The 23,210-nt window shown below is 30.8% G+C and overlaps 5 protein-coding genes across 11 annotated transcripts; 2 read left to right on the plus strand and 3 right to left on the minus strand.

Annotated features, from left to right (window-relative positions):
* Positions 1-2,380: 2,380 nt before the first annotated feature.
* LOC100880939 (uncharacterized) lies at positions 2,381-7,569 on the minus strand. 4 transcript variants are annotated; one of them, XM_076533636.1, is made up of 13 exons: positions 7,329-7,569; positions 6,608-6,792; positions 6,175-6,463; positions 5,965-6,113; positions 5,667-5,830; positions 5,464-5,597; positions 5,283-5,401; positions 5,091-5,199; positions 4,802-5,033; positions 4,568-4,729; positions 4,331-4,483; positions 4,161-4,243; positions 2,381-4,058 (listed from the first exon to the last, which is right to left on the minus strand). In XM_076533636.1, exons 2-13 carry the CDS (start codon positions 6,789-6,791, stop codon positions 3,929-3,931), a joined length of 1,908 nt encoding a protein of 635 aa, XP_076389751.1. In that variant the 5' UTR covers position 6,792; positions 7,329-7,569; the 3' UTR covers positions 2,381-3,928. The 4 variants fall into 4 exon arrangements, with proteins under 4 accessions (XP_076389751.1, XP_012142089.1, XP_012142090.1 ...); XM_012286699.2 differs by having other exon boundaries at positions 4,802-5,030; positions 5,091-5,211; XM_012286700.2 differs by having other exon boundaries at positions 4,808-5,033; positions 5,091-5,211; positions 7,329-7,568.
* A 686-nt stretch (positions 7,570-8,255) lies between these two features.
* Positions 8,256-12,170, minus strand: Alg13 (Alg13 UDP-N-acetylglucosaminyltransferase subunit). 2 transcript variants are annotated; one of them, XM_003703881.3, is made up of 3 exons: positions 12,032-12,170; positions 11,801-11,930; positions 8,256-11,708 (listed from the first exon to the last, which is right to left on the minus strand). In XM_003703881.3, the coding sequence occupies exons 2-3, from the start codon at positions 11,891-11,893 to the stop codon at positions 11,289-11,291; spliced, it is 513 nt and encodes a 170-aa protein (XP_003703929.1). In that variant the 5' UTR covers positions 11,894-11,930; positions 12,032-12,170; the 3' UTR covers positions 8,256-11,288. The 2 variants fall into 2 exon arrangements, with proteins under 2 accessions (XP_003703929.1, XP_076389759.1); XM_076533644.1 differs by having other exon boundaries at positions 12,037-12,169.
* Scsalpha1 (Succinyl-coenzyme A synthetase alpha subunit 1) lies at positions 8,263-10,736 on the plus strand. The gene is made up of 7 exons (XM_012286703.2): positions 8,263-8,405; positions 9,162-9,397; positions 9,501-9,722; positions 9,799-9,903; positions 10,005-10,184; positions 10,366-10,500; positions 10,572-10,736. The coding sequence occupies exons 1-7, from the start codon at positions 8,369-8,371 to the stop codon at positions 10,656-10,658; spliced, it is 1,002 nt and encodes a 333-aa protein (XP_012142093.1). The 5' UTR covers positions 8,263-8,368; the 3' UTR covers positions 10,659-10,736.
* LOC100880604 (Adenosine deaminase, tRNA-specific 1) lies at positions 12,109-23,202 on the minus strand. Of its 3 annotated transcripts, none has more exons than XM_076533637.1 (4): positions 22,529-23,202; positions 22,197-22,448; positions 22,062-22,117; positions 12,109-12,248 (listed from the first exon to the last, which is right to left on the minus strand). In XM_076533637.1, exons 1-4 carry the CDS (start codon positions 23,200-23,202, stop codon positions 12,109-12,111), a joined length of 1,122 nt encoding a protein of 373 aa, XP_076389752.1. The 3 variants fall into 3 exon arrangements, with proteins under 3 accessions (XP_076389752.1, XP_076389753.1, XP_003703949.1); XM_076533638.1 differs by lacking the exon at positions 12,109-12,248 and adding an exon at positions 19,411-19,553; XM_003703901.3 differs by lacking the exon at positions 12,109-12,248 and having other exon boundaries at positions 21,788-22,117.
* Positions 19,976-21,850, plus strand: Rtc1 (RNA terminal phosphate cyclase 1). Its single transcript, XM_003703880.3, has 7 exons — positions 19,976-20,384; positions 20,468-20,707; positions 20,786-20,952; positions 21,026-21,200; positions 21,265-21,415; positions 21,483-21,587; positions 21,649-21,850. Exons 1-7 carry the CDS (start codon positions 20,243-20,245, stop codon positions 21,791-21,793), a joined length of 1,125 nt encoding a protein of 374 aa, XP_003703928.1. The 5' UTR covers positions 19,976-20,242; the 3' UTR covers positions 21,794-21,850.
* Positions 23,203-23,210: the final 8 nt, after the last annotated feature.

A 23,210-nucleotide genomic window follows, 5' to 3' on the forward strand; every position in this document is an offset into this window, starting at 1 on the left:
AGTATCTGATACGCTGCACCGCAATTCGCGCAGATTGCGATAGTTTCGCGTTGCAATTCCTACTTTCTACCGGGACCTTACGAAATTGGGATAATATACGGGAGCTGATCGTATCGTTTTCCCAGAGACTTTTTAATCACAATGGCGCATCTTGTGCTGTCGGAGATCGCGTTAGATCCGTTGGATTGCGGTCGCTGTAATATGCAGTTTTCCTTGCTCGAAAACTTTTAAACATTCATAGGTTAAAAGAGACTTTCTATTTTTGAAAATAGAATTTTCAAAATAACAATTGAACGCAGGAATTCGTCAAACCCTTAGCTTCCAGAAAGTGAAATTCGTCAAATCTTCTGGGAAGGAGATTCCAAAAATGTGCATTACTAAAAATCCATAGAATTCCTCAAAATTCCTCAAAATCCCAAAATATACAAAATTATGCAATTATCCAAATTCCTCGGCTTTTGAAGTCCTAAATTTTCCAATTACATAAACCATGCAAATTCTCAAAATTCTTTAAATCTTTAAATACCTAAATTTCCTAAATTCTCTAAATCCCCTAAATCCCTAAATTGTCCAAATTCTCTAAATTCCTAAATTCCCTAAATTTTTTAAAGCCCTAAATCGCTAAATTTCCCAAATTCTCTAAATCTCTAAATCCCTAAATTTCTAAATCCCAAAATCTCTAAATTCCTAAATTCCACAGAACCCTCTAATCTCCAACCCTCTAATTCCCTAAATTCCCCAATTTTCCCTAATTTCTCGTGTGCCCCAAATCACCTAAATTTCCTAAATTCCCCAAATTCCCTAAATTCCCAAAACCACCTATCCCCAAAATCCCCAAATTCCCTAAATTCCCAAAACCACCTATCCCCAAATTCTCTAAATTCCCTAAATTCCCAAAACCCTCTAAATTCCCCAAATTCTCTAAATTCTTCAAATTCCCTAAATTCACTAAATTCCCGAAACTCCCTAAATTTCCCAAATTCTCTAAATTCCCAAAACTCCCTAAATTCCCCAAATTCTCTAAATCACTAAATCCCTAAACTCCCAAAATTCTCTAAATCCTCAAATTCCCTAAATCCCTAAATTCCCATATTCTCTCTCAAATTTCCACCTACCATAACTGCAACGCTAATATCAAAACTTTTCAATGACGCAAATGGTGCGTCACCAATGTAAAACTCTCCTTCGCATGCTGATTTGTAATTAACGAGATATAGCTGACTCATAATTAAACGGTTTGTATAATCACAAGCTTCTCACCAACAATTTTTTCTTTCGCACAGCTGGCTTTGTCATCGTCGACACCATTTTTCCATCGCAGGTTTTCATCGCATCGAGTATCATTCGATAAATCACGAAACAACAAAATAGGTCGATAAACGCTTGAAAATGTCTTTATTAGACGATCTTATCTGACGATTAGAATATTGATACTAGTTTATGGTTTAATCTTGCGTTGGATCGAAAGATCTGTTTGCGAAAATAGTCGAGCAATCACTCGGGTTTGATTGAAAAATGTTGGTAAAAAAGGATACAGGTATCTACATATAATGGAGATATTACAATGATTACGATTGCGTTGCAAGATAACTGCACACGTAACAGGGACGCTACGTTCAAACGCAATAGTACTTGCAAAATCATGAAAATGTATTGTTAATGTACCATGCTTTATGTTTTGTCTTATTTATTTTATTTGACAATGTGGTGTGCAAGCAATCTCTGTTTTTAGTATTTGTTTAAAACGGAACGGAGGATTAAAAGGCAATTCTTCAAAAATGAATTTAATGAAGCGAAATAAGAAATGGAAGGTTTCAAACATAATGTATGTACACATACATGTGTATATTGCAAAATATCTCGTAAAATATTATGATCTTCATAAATTGTATTTATCAAACAGTCAAATTATAATTTTGAAAGGAAGAAATAAATGAAATAAATTTGTATAGACGCAATTATTATATTTGACTCGGTTATGAATGTTTTTACATTCATTACAAAAAATAACTAGATACTAGAACTTATTATAATCTACGATCAGTTTGAACGTGAAACCTGTTTCTAAAGACGTAGGCTACCGTGCATGACCCAGTTTCTTTTTTTAATTCTATTGCACCCCTTTCACTATCTACAGCGTAATAGGCATCTCATGAATTTGTAAAAAGCTGAATGAAAATTATATCTTTCCTAATATTGATAAATTATTAAACGAGCATTGAAATTAAAATAATTCTTAAAAATTTAATTAAAAATAAAACGATTCAGAATTTAGGAATTCGAAGAAATTTGTGATTTTCGGAATTTGCGAAACTAAAAATTTGAACGCAGTATCGGGTAAATATTTATACAATGAAAACAGGAAATAAATTATGCGAGGTTTTATGTAAATTCCTTTTTATTTGTTATATACGTATACTCGAATCATTAATATACGATGTTCTCTTAGAAACGGAACTTTCTGAACCCGTCAATAATTTCTACGTAAAGAAAAGCTTGTAACGCATTCGCATTTGTGTGAACAGAAAATGTACATGTTAAGCTATGATATAAATTTTTATGGAATCGTGTTAATATTAAAACGATAAGATAATCGTACATGTAGACTTTCTGCTGATTACGAATCATTGTCCAATAACGGCAATGCTTGACATTTAACAAATTTTCTTTTAATATCAACTTATTACGATATGCGAGGATTCTTCTCACGCAATCCTTCGATACATTTGACTTCAATAAATTATTAAAAACGCAGCCTTTCGATATTTACAATAATCACGCTTGTTCTGTATTTCGCTTTAAATAAGCTTTATTACGTGCAAATTTCATCTTCGATCTTTGTTGAAAGGAAAAACGATCGTGGTATTTCGTTGAATACAAGTTAGTATTTTTAACACAGTTACTCGCCTCTTCGCAATTAAAATTAACATTCCCGATGGGTCAATTTTTCTCTAGTCTCTACAGTTTTAACGTAGCTTCCATAATATACACTGCTCTTAAACTGACTTTACGAAAACGATCGTAATACCGCAAACACCGATGTAGAATCATGTCTCACAATCAATGGTTTGGTATATTAAAGTTCATTATGTTTTTCTTATACATAGTAAAAAATTTCAAAATTTAAAATATCAAAACGTATTTCACTCGTAACTAACCGATTAAATTTTACAATTACTTATTTAAGTATAACAAGTACAATTTTATTAAAAAAATTTGTTTAATATAAAAACTTAGCGAAAATTTACAGGTATAGCCTCAAAGAATCGTTCCAATACGAAACTTTTAACTGCTTCATAAATTATTAATACATGTTTAGCGTATATAAAATTTATATGAAGATAGCACCCAGTAGAATTACTATTATTTAGAAATGAACTATTTTTATATGATCCTTATTAGTTTACATTTGCTTTTTTCTTAGTTTCCATTAAAAAGGATTCACAACTTGGCAACTGCCCAGAGGTTTTGATAATGTAACATCTTTTTTTTCTTATTACAAGTAATAAAAAAATTTGATAAAAAAATGTGAAGACATATACGATTTCAAATGCTCGATACAATTCAACAATTTGTTGTTACCCGAAGCACTATATACGCGACAAGTCATTAAAAAAAATTACAAGTTTCAGTAATAACATGTAACAAATCTAACATTCATTATATACAGCATTATTAATACTCATAAAACGAATGCAAAGATAATAATGTTAAATCAAAACAAACCTCTCCTACTACTCCAGGAACTTAGTTCTATTTTAGTTATTGATATTTTGATTATTCACAGTGAAATTTTTTTACACCAACATCCATAACATCATCAGAAGTGGGATTACCCGTGATTAGGATATCTCAAAGTATTTAAAAGATGTGGATATTACCTGATTATATTTAAAAACGAAAACAGTTGGATAAAATCGACCTTAAACTATGCAGTGCTGGCAAGTTCCTTATGTAGGAAGGTTTCGATATCCACTCGACATATAGGGCAGCGCTTATTCGTGCATAACCATTGATCAACACAGTCTATGTGAAATAAATGCATACATGGAAGCCTTCTGCACAAAAACAATAAAAAGAAAAACATTATAAACACAATTAATCTAAAAGATGTTATAAATATCGCGGGTCTATATTCGTATACAAAAGATAACCTGTACCTGACACTTTCACAGTCTTCGAATTCAGACAAACATATAGTACACTTTTCTATAGCATCTTCACCATTTTCAACTTTCTTAACCTGCCAAATAAAATATAGTGAACATACACTAATAATAATACTATAGTATCTAATATTCATGAAGTCGTATTTATTACTAGTTATTACCCGTTTGTACTTATAGCGGAATGTATGACTTTCAATTGACTCTTGCGTTGCTCCACAACTAATATGAGCTATACGTCGTAAATTATATGCGAGGCGCATATGGAGTGAACCCAAAGGTGAAAATGACATCATATCATGAGCTCCCGATCCTTGCTATACACAAAATATGTAAAAAATTGTAGCATAAATTGTACAGAGAAATTTACATTATTCAATATTTCATAATTAAAATCGTACCAAATGAGGATGTGGTAACCAATTTATATGGATATGTGGTCCAGGTGGTCTTCGATGAGGACCATAGTGATACATGTGATGATGCACATAAGGATGAACCGACATTGACGGTAACGCCGATGGTGTCGGTTCCATTTCCGCAACACCGATCAAAGAATTGTCCTAAACATGTAAAATAATATTAATTGCCTGAATAACAATTAAATTTCTAAAGGAAAGGATGTACTGAATTACAGATACAGGTTGCACGGGACAAGGTGGACTGAAACTTGGTGTTCCTCTAGCTTCCGGATGACTGTAAACGGGGGGCTGCAGCAGTGGTGGTAATAGTGGAGGCGGAAGATAATTTTCTGCGAATGCCATATTTTCCGAACCATTGTAACGATTATTCGGAGGATTAGCGTTTCCGTTGTTACACGTATGCTGGCTTGGTTGGTGTACGTGTGGATTACACGACGATGTGCTACTAAATATAAAAATTATTACGTAACGTAAAATTACGTCGATTTACTACAATACTAACGTGTGATGCGACGAAAATCTTGGATGAAGACTTCTTCTGCGAACTTCTTGCATGCGTTGCTGTTCCCTCCATAATCTTTCTTGCATAGGATGCATACGTGGTCTCATTCCTATAGAAATATCTTAAAAAAGAAACAAATTAGTAATAATTCTATAAAACACTTCATTTGTTTCCATGGCTTGAAAAATTTACCTGGTAATTGACCATACCCTACGGGTATAACTGGAATCGGAATTCTACAATTGTGGTGCATACATCTGTTATGGTACATGTAGTCTGGTGAACCATGCATGCAGTAAGAGTAGTTCCCACTAAAATAATGATTAAAAATAATACGAGAATATGTATATATTAAAGACTTTTCTTTTCGTACCTATGTACATAATCTGTTGGATTTACAACAGTAGCTGTTGACGTCGGTGGAGTATGTTCTTCGTCTGATTCCACAGTTAAATCAACTACAGTTACTGGACGATTACCTTCTTCATTATTTTGTACAGAATTTTGCTGTTGAAATACATTAAAGCATATCGTATTAGAAGTGAATTGCTGAAAGCTATATTTGAGCTGTTTTACCTTGTTATTATGATTTACTGTTCCAAGGACTTCAACAGACCCATCTTCATCATCACTACTAGTAGCATCATCGCTACTGGTAGCACCCTCACTACTGGTGGCATCATCACTGCTTGAGGACCAATCTAGTTGCAGATCTGGTGCTGATGGTGTATCATCACTTCCTATATTATAAAAGTAAATGCAGTGTACAACAAAATGTAATTACTTAAGAATATAGAAATTAACTGAAAAATATTATATAGTCTTTTATCATAATTGTCATTTAATATTAACATAATAAAAAATGTAATTATACTTGTCGTATGCATAGAATGCTGTTGTGGATTAATTGTATTTGGCAAAACTGAATGATATAAAGTATTGGATTCATTGGCACTGTCATTTTCAATGTTCTGTATAACTCTGCTTAAAATGGCTCCATTACTAGTTGTAGATCTGATTGCGCTGAAAGGAAAAGTATCACCAATGAAAAAGTAGTAAAGGAAAGGTAATTCTGAGATACTACCTATTAGAAATTCCATCTGATATTCTTGATGGTCCAGCTACATTTAAACTATCAATTGATTGATTGATTAATTTATGTTCTTCCCTTTTTTTACTTCTATGTTTTACCGGAGGATCACGTTCATGTAAAATTCTTCCGCCAGTTTCAGGTGCACTTAAATAATTCCCAAAAACAAAATTGTTATCTGAAGTAGGATGATGCGGTGAATTTACATAACGGTTAAGAGGTACTACATCTGAATCCTCTATATCACTTTCTGCGAATAGGTGTTCGTATTCCATCTCATTAGCTATAACGAAAAAACTGAATTATTAGTATTTGTTACATGTACTTGTAATGCTTTATTCTATGTATCATTTTATGTAATAAACCTTTATCCAATAACATTATCCTACATTAGTTCTTACATTTAATATCAACATTTTTCCTGTACCTGAATTAAATCTAGATTGTGGAGAAGGATCAACCGTTGATGTAAATGCTGTATCGAATATATCTGCTAAAGAAGTAGAATTAGCTTCCATAGACTGAGTTATAGATTCTCCATGGTATAAGCTACTTTGTTCTTCAGCTTTAGTTTTACACCAAACATTTTCAGAACTTGTACTTTCTTCCATCCTGTTTTATGTTTCATACTTGATTACTTAATATTTATATATTCAATACTTAATATATGATAATTAATTGTGTCTGATTTATATTATACTATAATTAAATATGATGAAAAGATAGAACCACTTTTTCAATGACAAAAGAATGAAATAAAACATAAAATAGTATCAAAAACTGTATACTGAAATGAATATCTGTTATGCTAGTCAAAAATATGCACATATTTTTTTCGTTTTTTATTAATAGAACGTTTTTCTCATCCTTACATGAAATACGTTTCAAACATATAAAAATATTAACCACCACTATAATAGCAAATAATTTCATAACACGTAATACGTAACAATAGATAGTAAAAATCTTTCCGAATAGTCTGTAAGTATCATAAGTGTAATTGCTTCTTGATTATAAAAGATATTCTTCAATCATCTTCAAAACTATATCTGATACAATCGGCGTTTTAAATACATTTTGTTAATCACTTCCTAAATATTTAGAACAACATAAATAAGGAACAATATCAAGCAGGAAAAGCCGCGTACCTTGCAATTTCCTCGATGGTTTTGTAAAACGATAAGGTTCTCTTCACCACGTCATTTTTATCGAGATATTTATTTTCTATACATCACTGTCATTTATGTCGTACTATCTATACGCATCAATATCACTCTTATACCCGGTTCACTAGGAATTTCAATAAACTTTTTAATCCATATGAAAATTTGTATATAATTAAATTCTTGTGTCAGTAATAACAATAAAATCGAAAAAGGATTTACGTAGACTTTCTTTCAGTAATCTACATTTGCCAAACTACGATACCATCAATCGTAGCTTTCATTAACTACAATGCTCAGCTATAGGTGGTCTCTGTTGATTATGCAGCACACTACCTTTCCGTACAATAGAATTATTACATTTATTACAAATAATAATTGCAACATGAATTTAATCGTACATGAAGTATAGGGTAAAAATTTTTCAAAAATTATTCCAATTAATCCAATTTGTATTTAAAATCTGTAGATTTCATGAATGGTTCAGAATTGACGTGAACCCTAAATTAAACAAAGTTTTCTTCGTTATTATTGCCATTGGATATATCGCTTATGAGCAATATATTAATATGTAACTTCTACGTTCAAAGCAAAAAATATCACATAGAAATAGAACTAATGTTTCTATGCATGTACCAGTAAACAAAGCTGTGAGATCCCATGCTCTAATTTGGTCACAATTTTACAGGGATTTAGAATAAGCTTATTATAGAAAAAGACATTTGTTTTAACCAATTGCTTGTTCTTACAAGTTATGTAAATGAACTACTTTGAAAATCAGACTTAAATAAAGGCTTCAAGAAGTACTTGACCAATCATTTCGTTGTTCTACGTTCCTGACATTTGACAATTCCGCAACGATGTACGGTGGGGTTGGGTACATGCGATAAGTGCACTTTGTCCGTATACATATTTTCTTTCGAACTTGACCTCGCTAGTTCTTCGAAGTTAGTCCTCTTAATGGTTGTTCTGTAATAATTCGATTTTATTAAGTGATCTTTTTTAAAAGAAACATTAGTTAAAAAATGGCTGTGGCTGTCAGGACGTTTTCCAAATTCACAGGTAAAACATGAATAATTGTTGGGTAGTTTATTCAATGTTAATAAAAAGGATCTTTGTACGTTTCGAAATACTTGAAACTTATTTGTACGATATTGCAAGATTGCACGCCCTATTCCCGTGTTTCGTTTTGAACCTGCTATATTTTCAAAAACTAAAAATACATCCTAGGTTCATATTAATGTTCCCATTATATAAGGATATATATAATTATTCATAATTCACTCTTTATGGGGGAATTCACATACAATTAATTGACTTTGATATGTAGTTTAGTTTGACTATAAATGAAGCATTATATAATTATGTATTAAATTTTTACTTCTTTCTTATATACATGTCACAATACATGTTTTTTTAACTTTTTTTTACTTCACATATACTTCATGCCACTCATATCTCATCTTTTTTGTTAACATTATATTGTACTGTTACTGGAAATCAATGGCTTATATGATTGTTGTACTACATCTCTGCTGTAATTCCTTATCCTGTCATAATAAATGTCAAATCATATGAACTTATTGGATGATGTTCATTCAATGAACCTTGACCTAAAAGTTAAGAAATTTGATATTGTTCCTATAAATAAGCCAATGTTGAGACAATAGTGACATAAAATTTCCAATTATTATACATCAATACTTTTAAATTATTACTAAATATTAATTAGTAATTAAAGATAACTTGTTCTAATGAATGTCTTGATACAATGTCATGCATCTATGTTTTTCATAAATTGTTTCTTTTATGTTTCAGTTAGGAACTGTGGAGGTTTGTTACGTTCCCAAATAAGGTTTAATTATACAGATACTAGAAAAAATTTGAAAATTGATTCCAATACTAAAGTAATATGTCAGGGTTTTACTGGTAAACAGGGAACATTTCATTGCAAACAAGCCATTGAGTATGGAACTAAAATAGTAGGTGGTGTTAGTCCCAAGAAGGCTGGTTCGGAACATCTTGGAAAACCAGTTTTTAAAACTGTAAAAGAGGTTGGAAAAGCTTTTCATTATATTGCCTAAATTTCATAATATCTATTAAAAAATCACATATAAAATGACATTAAATTTATAGATTACGTGATTTTTATTATAGGCTAAAGAAGCCACAGGTGCTACAGCAAGTGTCATTTATGTTCCTCCTCCAGCTGCTGCATCAGCTATTATGGAAGCTATAGATGCAGAAATGTCATTAATTGTATGTATTACAGAAGGTATTCCACAACATGATATGGTTAAAGTTAAAAGACGACTTTTAGAACAAAACAAATCTCGTTTAATTGGGCCAAATTGTCCTGGAATAATAGCTCCAGAGCAGGTATAAATATTATAAATTTATTAATATCTATGTATTAGAGTTCCTACATTTATTTTATAATCTATTACTATCTCAGTGTAAAATAGGTATTATGCCAGGCCATATACATCAAAAAGGAAAAATTGGTATTGTGTCAAGATCTGGAACTTTAACATATGAAGCTGTAAATCAAACAACCCTTGTAAGTAAATAATACTTATTTCTTTCTCTTTTCTAATGTCTTAGTCTTTCTTCAAAAGTAAATTAAATTTGTTTTAAATTTAATCTTATTATCATTTTAAGACTGGTCTTGGACAAACACTTTGTGTTGGAATTGGTGGTGACCCTTTCAATGGAACAGATTTCATTGATTGTTTGGATGTATTCCTTAAAGATCCAGAATGTGATGGTATTATAATGATTGGTGAAATTGGTGGTAGTGCAGAAGAATCAGCGGCGGAGTACCTCATTGAAAATAACACTGTTGGTTGCAATGATACATTATTGGTACTTAACTCCTACCCTACCCTATCCTAATTACTGATCATTATTTTTCAGTAATCCTGATGCACTTCATCCCTCAAAGCATGTTTTGAATCCTCATCAATGTAAATTACTGTATAATTAATATACATAGATCTTATGTATGTTTAACATATTTTAGGGTGGGAAGGCTAAGCCAGTAGTGTCATTTATTGCTGGTATCACTGCTCCTCCTGGACGACGAATGGGACATGCTGGTGCGATTATTTCAGGAGGAAAAGGAGGCGCGCAAGATAAAATCAATGCACTAGAAAAGGTAGAACTAAACCCTAAATCTGTTTAATTTAATTTGGTCACGTTTATCGCATACGAAACTATTTCCTATAGGCTGGTGTAATAGTCACGAGGAGTCCTGCGCAAATGGGAAACGAACTTTTGAAAGAAATGACACGTCTTGGCTTGGTGTGTAATTAAAGACACATGTCGCTATATATATATGTAGTTTGCCTCATGTGGATGTATCTTCGTACAATAAATTTAAAGTATAAATAATGAGATCATCTAAAAAAACGAAACAATGCAACACATTGAAATGTGTGAATTCTTTAAATTGCTAACAACGCAATACCTATACTCATCGTCGTACGAAGTTGGCTGTCTACTTCATTCCTAAATACAAAACTTATGAAAGTAACAGGAAAATTTGTTGGAGAACTGAATTTATTTTAACACTATAGTGTTCAAAAGAATACTTTTATCGATATAGCTTTTATTTTAATGATAGCAAATGTCCAAAGATAATATGTAAAAAAATATTTAACAAGAACTGCCGTTGTTACTCATCATTTTTTTAACTTGCAAATTATGAATTTTTCTATGCCATTACACCATAATTTTAAGAAACCGTTATTTAAGCAATTCTTATTGTTGTAAATTATATCAAAGCTATATCTGTTATAACAAATAATTGAAACTGTTATATACTCATACTGTAACACATGTAAAAACTAAAATATATTAAATGACATCAATTAACCCTTTAAAAGTTTATTGTTGTGTAGAAATAAATGTTATATTTGTTTTCAAATATTTCTCAATACGTTTTTAAACTGAAAATCCCATTATTTGATCTATAAACTCAGCAATACGTTTACTTTTTCCACTGATAAATGGTTTTAGTTTTGTAAAATCCATTGTTTGAATAGTATCTAATAATGTTTCGCAGGTACAGTAGTACAAATGTTCATCTTTATAAAGTTGCTCAGCTAATTCTAACTGATGATTATCCATTAAACTTTGATTTGTAACTACAATCAAGTTCTTTCTCTTTTCTAACGCATCAAGAATACTACCTGCTCCTGCATGACTTATGATCAGATCTGCATTCTCTACATACTCTTGTATGTTAAAACATAAGTTAAAATATTCTATATTGACAAAACCATAATGTAATGTACAATCAGGTACAAAAACAGTTTTACCAATTTGTAAAATCATTTCATTGTAGCCTTTTAATGATAATGCCTGAAAGCAACATAATAAAAAATAAAAGATTCTTTGTGATGTAAAGACTTGTGACAGAAAATGTATAAATTTACATATTTCATTATATTTACCTGTAAAATTTCTGAAGTGAGTACTGTTTTAATTAAGTCATCAAATTTAGTAGTACCCACAGTGACAAACACTGTTTTCTTTGCTGTCCTCATTTCAAGTATAAATAAATATGTGTAACAGAACTCAAAACTAAAATATGCAAATTATAACAATTAAATAACAATATCAAATCATTTGTTATTTATACGTATAACCATGATTCCTGTTCACTACAATGTGTTTAATAATACCATACAATAATGTCAAATTAGTGCTTCCTATAATTCAATTCACAGGAGAACATTATCTTCGAACAATACATTTTTGTTCATTCTTCATATGTCGCTCTCATTCGTTCGATCAGTGTTGGACACAGTGTTGGGCAGTCCCAGTGCATGCGCAGTAAGCTATCCGTAGAAGTCCTCAGTAGCGTATCCACTTTGATGGAATATAAGGTATCATTAGGCCCTAGTGAGGAAAAAAAAATAAATTTGAAGAAAATTGCAGGAAAGAGAATAAAAGGGTTAAATAATACAACAGATTATATATAATAAAAGTAATATTAAATTTATTTATAATTATTATTATTTTTTACGTTTGCAGCCGATTTGCTATATGTATTCCAATATTTGTTGCAAGAGCAAAGGAAAAACATACCGCTCGATTTTTATCAGATCTATGCATGTTAACAAAATAAAATCCTTGTATTTCTTTGTTATTGTTTCTCTGATATTATAATTTTCACACTTATAAAATATAGTTATTCAAAGAGGTCCTTCCAAGTCGTTTTTCTTAAATAATAAAATCATTTAGTGTATTTAAAGTTATTGTGCTTTTGTGTTATTTTGAATATAATAATCTCCCATATTCCATCATATTATTCCCATTATATTATATTATATAATTGATGATATATATATATATATATAGTTGTATAGTTTTATACAGTCATATATATAACTAACATAAAACCAGCTTAATGTAATCTAACCCAACCTATACATTCATAGTTTACAGTGCAATTATACGAATTTTTGAAAAAATATGTTGAATCAATAAGGTGCCCTCATCAGTCACCACTGCGTGTACCGGCTAGGTACGGCATTGCCAGCAAGCTGTGACGTAGGCTGACGCATGCGCATAAAGCTGACCAGCCAGAGTTGGGCAGTCGTGAGATTTTATCTCACGCGAAAGCTTTATGCGCATGCGTCAGCCTACGTCACAGCTTGCTGGCAATGCCGTACCTAGCCGGTACACGCAGTGGTGACTGATGAGGGCACCTTAGAGATCCTACGTAATTTTTAAAAATTCTTATAATTGGACTGTAAACTATGAATGTATAGGTTGTGTAAGATTACATTAGGCTGGGTTAGGTTAGTTATATATATGACAGTAAATATATGTATATTCAATTTATTATATATATATATATATATTTATTATTTTTATAAGTAACATTTTCTGTTTACTAATGTTCAAACTTTCACGTAAAAATATTATTAAATCGTGCAACAATTTTATTTTTCAGTTCCAAAATTGAATATACACACAATCTGCCTCGATCTTTGACAAAGAATTAAGCCAATAAAGAGTTACATAAATTAAAAGTTGTACAAAATATATTTGCAAATTGTATGCATTTATGAAGTTACAATAAATAAACAAAAGAAATCATGTACTTATTTACAATCCTTTCCATTACATTCTTAAACGTAACAGACAATCAACAGGTTAGGTCAGGCTTACGGTTCGGTTACATTCGGTTAGGTCAGGGTCCAAGGTTAGGTCGGATTATGTTAGGTCAGGCATACGGTTAGGTTATTTTATGTTAGGTCAGAGCCTAAGGTTAGGTCGGAATAGGTTAGGTCGGGCTTACAGTTAGGTTATATTATGTTAGGTCAAGGCCAAAGGTTAGGTCGGATTATATTAGGTCAGACCTACGGTTAGGATATGTTATGTTAGGTCAGGATCTAAGGTTAGTTCGGACCATGTTAGGTCAGGGACTAAGGTTAGGTTGTATCAGGTTAGGTCTGGAGACCTAACATATATCATTCCCCATGTTACTATTACTATTATCGTGGAACTATAATTATTATCCTTACTATTCTTATTATCATCAATTGAACCGATTTCACTACCCATATTACTACTTTTATTATCATTACAACTATTATTATTATGCTTATTATTCCTATTATTATCAATATTATTACCCATATTACGACTATTATCATCGCTTCAACTGTAATTATCCTTACTACTCTTATTATTATGAATATTATTACACATATTACTACTTTTATTAACATTATCCTTATTATTTATATTATTATCAATATTATTACGCATACTACGACTACTATCATTGCTGGAACTGCAATTATCCTTACTACCTCTATTATTATCAATATTATTACGCATATTACTGCTTTTATTAAAATTATCCTTATTATTCCTATTATTATCAATATTATTACGCATATTACTACTTTTATCATCATTTACCTTATTATTCTTATTATTATCAATATTATTACGCATACTACGACTACTATCATTGCTGGAACTGCAATTATCCTTACTACCTCTATTATTATCAATATTATTACGCATATTACTGCTTTTATTAAAATTATCCTTATTATTCCTATTATTATCAATATTATTACGCATATTACTACTTTTATCATCATTAACCTTATTATTCTTATTATATTCAATATTATTACGCATATTACGACTACTATCATTGCTGCAAATGCAATTATCCTTACAACTTCTATTATTATGAATATTATTACACATATTACTACTTTTATTAACATTATCCTTATTATTTATATTATTATCAATATTATTACGCATATTACGACTACTATCATTGCTGGAACTGCAATTATCCTTACTACTTCTATTATTATCAATATTATTACGCATATTACCACTTTTATTATCATTATCCTTATTATTCTTATTATTATCAATATTATTACGCATATTACGACTACAATCGGCGCTGGAACTGTAATTATCCTTACTACCCTTATTTTTAGCTATATTATTACGCATATTACTACTTTTATTATCATTATCCCTATTATTCTTATTATTATCAATATTATTACGCATATTACTACTTTTATCATCATTATCCTTATTATTCTTATTATATTCAATATTATTACGCATATTACGACTACTATCATTGCTGCAACTGCAATTATCCTTACAACTTCTATTATTATGAATATTATTACACATATTACTACTTTTATTAACATTATCCTTATTATTTATATTATTATCAATATTTTTACGCATATTACTACTTTTATCATCATTATCCTTATTATTCTTATTATTATCAATATTATTACGCATATTACGACTATTATCATCGCTGGAACTGCAATTATCCTTACTACTCTTATTTTTACCAATATTATTACGCATATTACTACTTTTATCATCATTTACCTTATTATTCTTATTATTATCAATATTACTACGCATATTACGACTACTATCGTCGCTGGAACTGTAATTATCCTTACTACTCTTATTTTTAGCTATATTATTACGCATATTACTACTTTTATTATCATTATCCCTATTATTCTTATTATTATCAATATTATTACGCATATTACTACTTTTATCATCATTAACCTTATTATTCTTATTATATTCAATATTATTACGCATATTACGACTACTATCATTGCTGCAACTGCAATTATCCTTACAACTTCTATTATTATCAATATTATTACGCATATTACTACTTTTATCATCATTAACCTTATTATTCTTATTATTATCAATATTATTACGCATATTACGACTACTATCATTGCTGGAACTGCAATTATCCTTACTACTTCTATTATTATCAATATTATTACGCATATTACCACTTTTATTATCAATATTATTATCAATATTATTATGCATATTACTAAGTTTATTATTATTATCCTTATTATTTTTACTATTATCAATATTACTACCAATATTACTACTTTTATTATCGTTGCAACAATTATTATTATTATTATTACCTTTTCCCATATAACTTACCCTCCCCTGCCCTTTAGCGATCTAACCGGTTAGGTTGTATCAGGTTAGGTCGGTCCCTAGGGTTAGGTTGGAAGAGGTTAGGTCGGACCCTAGGGTTAGGTTGCATTAGGTTAGGTCTGGGTACCTAACCTACCTAACCCACCCTGACCTAACCCGATCTGACCTAACCTTGGGCCCGACCTAACCTAATCTGACCTAACCTTGGGCCTCGACCTAACCTAATCTGACCTAACCTTGGGCCCCGACCTAACCTAATCTGACCTAACCTTGGGCCCCGACCTAACCTAATCTGACCTAACCTTGGGCCCCGACCTAACCTAATCTGACCTAACCTTGGGCCCCGACCTAACCTAATCTGACCTAACCTTGGGCCCCGACCTAACCTAATCTGACCTAACCTTGGGCCCCGACCTAACCTAATCTGACCTAACCTTGGGCCCCGACCTAACCTAATCTGACCTAACCTTGGGCCCCGACCTAACCTAATCTGACCTAACCTTGGGCCCCGACCTAACCTAATCTGACCTAACCTTGGGACCCGACCTAACCTAATCTGACCTAACCTTGGGCCCCGACCTAACCTAATCTGACCTAACCTTGGGCCCGACCTAACCTAATCTGACCTAACCTTGGGCCCCGACCTAACCTAATCTGACCTAACCTTGGGCCCGACCTAACCTAATCTGACCTAACCTTGGGCCCGACCTAACCTAATCTGACCTAACCTTGGGCCCGACCTAACCTAATCTGACCTAACCTTGGGCCCGACCTAACCTAATCTGACCTAACCTTGGGCCCCGACCTAACCTAATCTGACCTAACCTTGGGCCCGACCTAACCTAATCTGACCTAACCTTGGGCCCGACCTAACCTAATCTGACCTAACCTTGGGCCCCGACCTAACCTAATCTGACCTAACCTTGGGCCCCGACCTAAACTAATATAACCGAATATTGATAATAATAAATGTAGTGAGGATAATTACATTTCCAGCGATGATAATAGTCGTAATATGCGTAATAATATTGATAATAATAAGAATAATAAGGATAATGATGATAAAAGTAGTAATATGCGTAAAAATATTGATAATAATATAAATAATAAGGATAATGTTAATAAAAGTAGTAATATGTGTAATAATATTCATAATAATAGAAGTTGTAAGGATAATTGCAGTTGCAGCAATGATAGTAGTCGTAATATGCGTAATAATATTGAATATAATAAGAATAATAAGGATAATGATGATAAAAGTAGTAATATGCGTAATAATATTGATAATAATAAGAATAATAAGGATAATGATGATAAAAGTAGTAATATGCGTAAAAATATTGATAATAATATAAATAATAAGGATAATGTTAATAAAAGTAGTAATATGTGTAATAATATTCATAATAATAGAAGTTGTAAGGATAATTGCAGTTGCAGCAATGATAGTAGTCGTAATATGCGTAATAATATTGAATATAATAAGAATAATAAGGATAATGTTAATAAAAGTAGAAATATGTGTAATAATATTCATAATAATAGAAGTTGTAAGGATAATTGCAGTTGCAGCAATGATAGTAGTCGTAATATGCGTAATAATATTGAATATAATAAGAATAATAAGGATAATGATGATAAAAGTAGTAATATGCGTAATAATATTGATAATAATAAGAATAATAGGGATAATGATAATAAAAGTAGTAATATGCGTAATAATATAGCTAAAAATAAGAGTAGTAAGGATAATTACAGTTCCAGCGACGATAGTAGTCGTAATATGCGTAATAATATTGATAATAATAAGAATAATAAGGATAATGATAATAAAAGTGGTAATATGCGTAATAATATTGATAATAATAGAAGTAGTAAGGATAATTGCAGTTCCAGCAATGATAGTAGTCGTAATATGCGTAATAATATTGATAATAATATAAATAATAAGGATAATGTTAATAAAAGTAGTAATATGTGTAATAATATTCATAATAATAGAAGTTGTAAGGATAATTGCAGTTGCAGCAATGATAGTAGTCGTAATATGCGTAATAATATTGAATATAATAAGAATAATAAGGATAATGATGATAAAAGTAGTAATATGCGTAATAATATTGATAATAATAAGAATAATAAGGATAATGATGATAAAAGTAGTAATATGCGTAAAAATATTGATAATAATATAAATAATAAGGATAATGTTAATAAAAGTAGTAATATGTGTAATAATATTCATAATAATAGAAGTTGTAAGGATAATTGCAGTTGCAGCAATGATAGTAGTCGTAATATGCGTAATAATATTGAATATAATAAGAATAATAAGGATAATGTTAATAAAAGTAGAAATATGTGTAATAATATTCATAATAATAGAAGTTGTAAGGATAATTGCAGTTGCAGCAATGATAGTAGTCGTAATATGCGTAATAATATTGAATATAATAAGAATAATAAGGATAATGATGATAAAAGTAGTAATATGCGTAATAATATTGATAATAATAAGAATAATAGGGATAATGATAATAAAAGTAGTAATATGCGTAATAATATAGCTAAAAATAAGGGTAGTAAGGATAATTACAGTTCCAGCGCCGATTGTAGTCGTAATATGCGTAGTAATATTGATAATAATAAGAATAATAAGGTAAATGATGATAAAAGTAGTAATATGCGTAATAATATTGATAATAATAGGAATAATAAGGATAATTTTAATAAAAGGACTAATATGCGTAATAATATTGATAATAATAGAGGTAGTAAGGATAATTGCAGTTCCAGCAATAATAGTAGTCGTAGTATGCGTAATAATATTGATAATAATAAGAATAATAAGGATAATGATGATAAAAGTAGTAATATGCGTAATAATATTGATAATAATATAAATAATAAGGATAATGTTAATAAAAGTAGTAATATGTGTAATAATATTCATAATAATAAGAGTAGTAAGGATAATTACAGTTGAAGCGATGATAATAGTCGTAATATGGGTAATAATATTGATAATAATAGGAATAATAAGCATAATAATAATAGTTGTAATGATAATAAAAGTAGTAATATGGGTAGTGAAATCGGTTCAATTGATGATAATAAGAATAGTAAGGATAATAATTATAGTTCCACGATAATAGTAATAGTAACATGGGGAATGATATATGTTAGGTCTCCAGACCTAACCTGATACAACCTAACCTTAGTCCCTGACCTAACATGGTCCGAACTAACCTTAGATCCTGACCTAACATAACATATCCTAACCGTAGGTCTGACCTAATATAATCCGACCTAACCTTTGGCCTTGACCTAACATAATATAACCTAACTGTAAGCCCGACCTAACCTATTCCGACCTAACCTTAGGCTCTGACCTAACATAAAATAACCTAACCGTATGCCTGACCTAACATAATCCGGCCTAACCTTGGACCCTGACCTAACCGAATGTAACCGAACCGTAAGTCTGACCTAACCTGTTGATTGTCTGTTACGTTTAAGAATGTAATGGAAAGGATTGTAAATAAGTACATGATTTCTTTTGTTTATTTATTGTAACCTCATAAATACATTCAATTTGCAAATATATTTTGTACAACTTTTAATTTATGTAACTCTTTATTGGCTTAATTCTTTGTCGAAGATCGAGGCAGATTGTGTGTATATTCAATTTTGGAACTGAAAAATAAAATTGTTGCACGATTTAATAATATTTTTACGTGAAAGTTTGAACATTAGTAAACAGAAAATGTTACTTATAAAAATAATAAATTGAATATATATATATATATATATATATATATATATATATATATATATATATATATATATATATATATATACAGTCATATATATAACTAACCTAACCCAGCCTAATGTAATCTAACACAACCTATACATTCATAGTTTACAGTGCAATTATAAGAATTTTTGAAAAATTATGTAGGATCATTAAGGTGCCCTCATCAGTCACCACTGCGTGTACCGACTAGGTACGGCATTGGCAGCAAGCTGTGACGTCAGCTGACGCATGCGTATAAAGCTCTCGCGTGCGATAAAATCTCACGACTGCCCAACACTGTCACTGGGTTTGATGTACAATATTTTGTAATGAAGAGTAATGCACGCGTGCCTTTACGTTTGTAATGTCAAGAACATATACCGAGTGGCCTTTTATTTAAAAGTTTAGTCCTTTATATTTGTAAATCATATTCTCGCTATTTATACATTATTAGCCACTGTATATGGAATGATAAATTGATGAAGTCTCCCCACTAAGGAGCTTTTTGAGCTCCCAACCTGCGCGAAAAAGATTCGATCATCTATTTCCTCGTGGTTTTGTTATGACCCGCGAATTTTGATAAAATATGCCAGCTAAACTGAAAAATAAAATTCTAACATATGAAGGTTGCAACTACTTGCGATATCGGTTGCTACTGTCCACATTATCAGGTAGACCAGTGCAAATAACAGATATTAGAATCAAAGATGATAATCCTGGACTTAGAGGTTAGTTTAAAAAACTTCTAAAATACTTAGATATTTAAAATTGACTAATAAATGCAACATGATTTATTGTATTTCCTTTCCAGAGTATGAAGTTAGTTTTATACGTTTACTGGATAAAGTTACAAATGGATCAAGGATAGAATTGAATGAAACAGGAACTAATTTGTACTATAATCCTGGTTTGTTACATGGAGGAGATATAGAACATGATTGTAGCCTACAACGAGGTATTGGTTATTACTTAGAAGGAATCATGATATTGGCTCCTTTTTGTAAAAAGCCCATAGAAGCAAAACTGAGAGGAATCACTAATAACACAATAGGTACATACAAATAATAATACTATGAGCAAGTAAAATTTAAAGATGAGAAATTACTAAAGTTTATTTGTAATTTTTAAGATCCCTGTGTTGATCGGATCAAAGCAACTGCTGTACCTGTGTTAAAAAGATTTTTATTGGGTGACACTGAAGTTGTGTTTAATATTAACAAAAGAGGAGCAGCACCACTAGGAGGTGGAGAAGTTTATTTTAAATGCCCTGCTAGTCGTAATCTTAGAAGTATTCAAGTTAGTTTTAATTAGAATATATCTTTTCTTAATGATGATGTTAAAAATTTTATCCAGAGTTATTTGTTTATAGTTTCAAAATAGTGGTATGGTAAAACGAATAAGAGGTGTTGCATGTAGCATACGAGTTTCCCCTGCTATTGCCAACCGAATTATAGAATCTGCTAAAGGTGTATTATTGAAGTTTATACCAGATGTCTACATTTATGCAGATCACTGTAGAGGTGCAGCTAGTGGGAAATCTCCAGGTATATATTTAATGTTATTAAATTCTATTTCTTAATGTATACTAGATATTTTATATAATTATAGGGTTTGGAATAAGCTTAACAGCTGAAACAACAAATGAAGTTGTCTTTGGTGCGGAAGCATGTTCACCTCATATGACAACAGGTTCTTTACCTTGTGTACCAGAAGATATTGGTAAAGAAGCAGCTATGAAACTAATTGATGAAATTTATAGGTAAACAGAATTAATAAGGAACATAAATAGTGTGATGGAAACATAATACACAATTGTATAATTCTAGGAATGGATGTGTGGATTCACCTTTCCAAGTTATGACTGCAATGTTCATGGCATTAGGGAAAAAGGATGTTTCTAAAGTCGTAACAGGTCCTTTAACACCAGCAATGTGAGTATTTAGACTTATATAAAGATAAATGTTAAATCTAAAAAAAACATTATTTCTACAGGATACAGTTTTTACGTGATCTACGAGATTTCTTTGGAATTGTCTTTAAAATTGATCCACTTAAAGAAGAAGACGAGATATTAGATCAAGTTGTTTTAACCTGTCTAGGTGTGGGCTATACAAACATAAGCAGACGGATATTATAAATATAATGTAAATATTTATATTTGTACTATATATAATAATAATTTTATAACACAAAAGTTTGTAAGTGAATTGGTTTGGAAGGCCATGCCTGGAAAAAACTCGACTTTAATGTGTTCCATAGATTTTGATAAGTTTTGGACAATTTTTTACAATCTAAATAAGTAATTTTTTTCGGATGCCTGATATCGCAGTCATTATTCTGATATTTGTCACAAATTCGTAAAAACATTTCATATAAAGCTTTTCTTGTTACAAGTAAATTATTACCTTTCTTTTTCTTCGTCGCACCTTGTTTCCTACCTTCAATTGCTATTTCTGTATCACTGTAAATTGAATTATACAAATATGATTTAAAACTATAAGTGCTCATATAATATGGAAACATAAGTATTAAAAATTTACCGATTTTTCACAGCGCACCATATTATACTTGAGGGACATGGATGTGTTCTCTTATGACTTTTCTGATGTTCAAAAGAAATATTACTTTGTACAACTTTTATTTTGTATGCATCGTTGTTGAATCGTTTATATAATCCACGTTCCATTGCCTCTAAAGAAAAGGGACAGTTACCTCCGACTATGACAGTATCTAATTTTATCGATGGTATTAATATTGATAAAAGTGAACCTTGTAAACCAAGAATATTCCACCTGAAATCCACGTACAAAATATAGTTATAACAAATTGTGAGAGCATTGTATGTATCAAAAGCAAATTGTAACATTTTCACTTTGCTAGTTTGTCCGAACAAGACAAGCTAAGAGTAGGATTTCCTCTTCCAGGTTTAGTGCGTAATGGTCCGACTACGTGATAGTTTATTCCAGGTAAATAAGGATCACGGTATTTTTCAGATGCAACACATTTCGCTCCGGTTCTATATATATCCTCGATTAATTGTTCCTTCTTGTTTGTATCATTCGTTTGTTCTTCGTTGTTGTAATTGCATTTCCTAATTTTTATTGGAGGTGCCTCATTTTCGTTTAATTCTTTTAAAAATATGGAACAATCTCCGCAAGGTGTTTGACTCGTAAAGAAGTGAAACGATATTCCATTTTGCAGTTTAATTTTATTCTGATCATTCATTTCAAAAACATCACTTTTAATACCATCAAGTATTAAATCAATTTGGCTATACAAATATCTTAGAAAGGCACGTCTAGCAAGAACTTCAGCGTGTGAATCGCTCAATCTACAACCTTCTTTGTATATCTCTGTATTTAATAAATCTATTTCTCCTAAACATTTTGTACCCGTAGCAAGAGCTACCAAAAATAGTGAATTATCGGGTTTCTTTAATACAATGCCTGATAATACAGTCCATTCTTTTTCTGATGGTTTACCTGTTTTAAGTTTTGCATATTTTTCTATACAAAGTTGTGCAACTTGATCTGCAAAACCTTTCATGCTTTTAT

The sequence above is a fragment of the Megachile rotundata genome, chromosome 7 (genome assembly GCF_050947335.1).
Source record: "Megachile rotundata isolate GNS110a chromosome 7, iyMegRotu1, whole genome shotgun sequence".
Lineage (NCBI taxonomy): Eukaryota > Metazoa > Arthropoda > Insecta > Hymenoptera > Megachilidae > Megachile > Megachile rotundata.

Coding starts and splice junctions, on each gene's coding strand:
- LOC100880939 (XM_012286698.2), bottom strand. CDS start 6,791: ATGGAAGAAAGTACAAGTTCTGAAAATGTTTGGTGTAAAACTAAAGCT. Junction 6,114..6,174: donor TCAGATGGAATTTCTAATAG/GTAGTATCTCAG, acceptor TTTTCCTTTCAG/CGCAATCAGATCTACAACTA. Junction 5,402..5,463: donor CCAACAGATTATGTACATAG/GTACGAAAAGAA, acceptor TCATTATTTTAG/TGGGAACTACTCTTACTGCA.
- Scsalpha1 (XM_012286703.2), top strand. CDS start 8,369: ATGGCTGTGGCTGTCAGGACGTTTTCCAAATTCACAG. Junction 9,398..9,500: donor TTTTTAAAACTGTAAAAGAG/GTTGGAAAAGCT, acceptor TTTTTATTATAG/GCTAAAGAAGCCACAGGTGC. Junction 9,723..9,798: donor GAATAATAGCTCCAGAGCAG/GTATAAATATTA, acceptor TTACTATCTCAG/TGTAAAATAGGTATTATGCC.
- Alg13 (XM_003703881.3), bottom strand. CDS start 11,893: ATGAGGACAGCAAAGAAAACAGTGTTTGTCACTGTGGGTACTACTAAA. Junction 11,709..11,800: donor TCACTTCAGAAATTTTACAG/GTAAATATAATG, acceptor TGTTGCTTTCAG/GCATTATCATTAAAAGGCTA.
- Rtc1 (XM_003703880.3), top strand. CDS start 20,243: ATGCCAGCTAAACTGAAAAATAAAATTCTAACATATGAAGGTTGCAAC. Junction 20,385..20,467: donor TGATAATCCTGGACTTAGAG/GTTAGTTTAAAA, acceptor TTTCCTTTCCAG/AGTATGAAGTTAGTTTTATA. Junction 20,953..21,025: donor GTAATCTTAGAAGTATTCAA/GTTAGTTTTAAT, acceptor ATTTGTTTATAG/TTTCAAAATAGTGGTATGGT.
- LOC100880604 (XM_003703901.3), bottom strand. CDS start 23,202: ATGAAAGGTTTTGCAGATCAAGTTGCACAACTTTGTATAGAAAAATAT. Junction 22,449..22,528: donor TGTTCGGACAAACTAGCAAA/GTGAAAATGTTA, acceptor CGTGGATTTCAG/GTGGAATATTCTTGGTTTAC. Junction 22,118..22,196: donor TGGTGCGCTGTGAAAAATCG/GTAAATTTTTAA, acceptor TTCAATTTACAG/TGATACAGAAATAGCAATTG.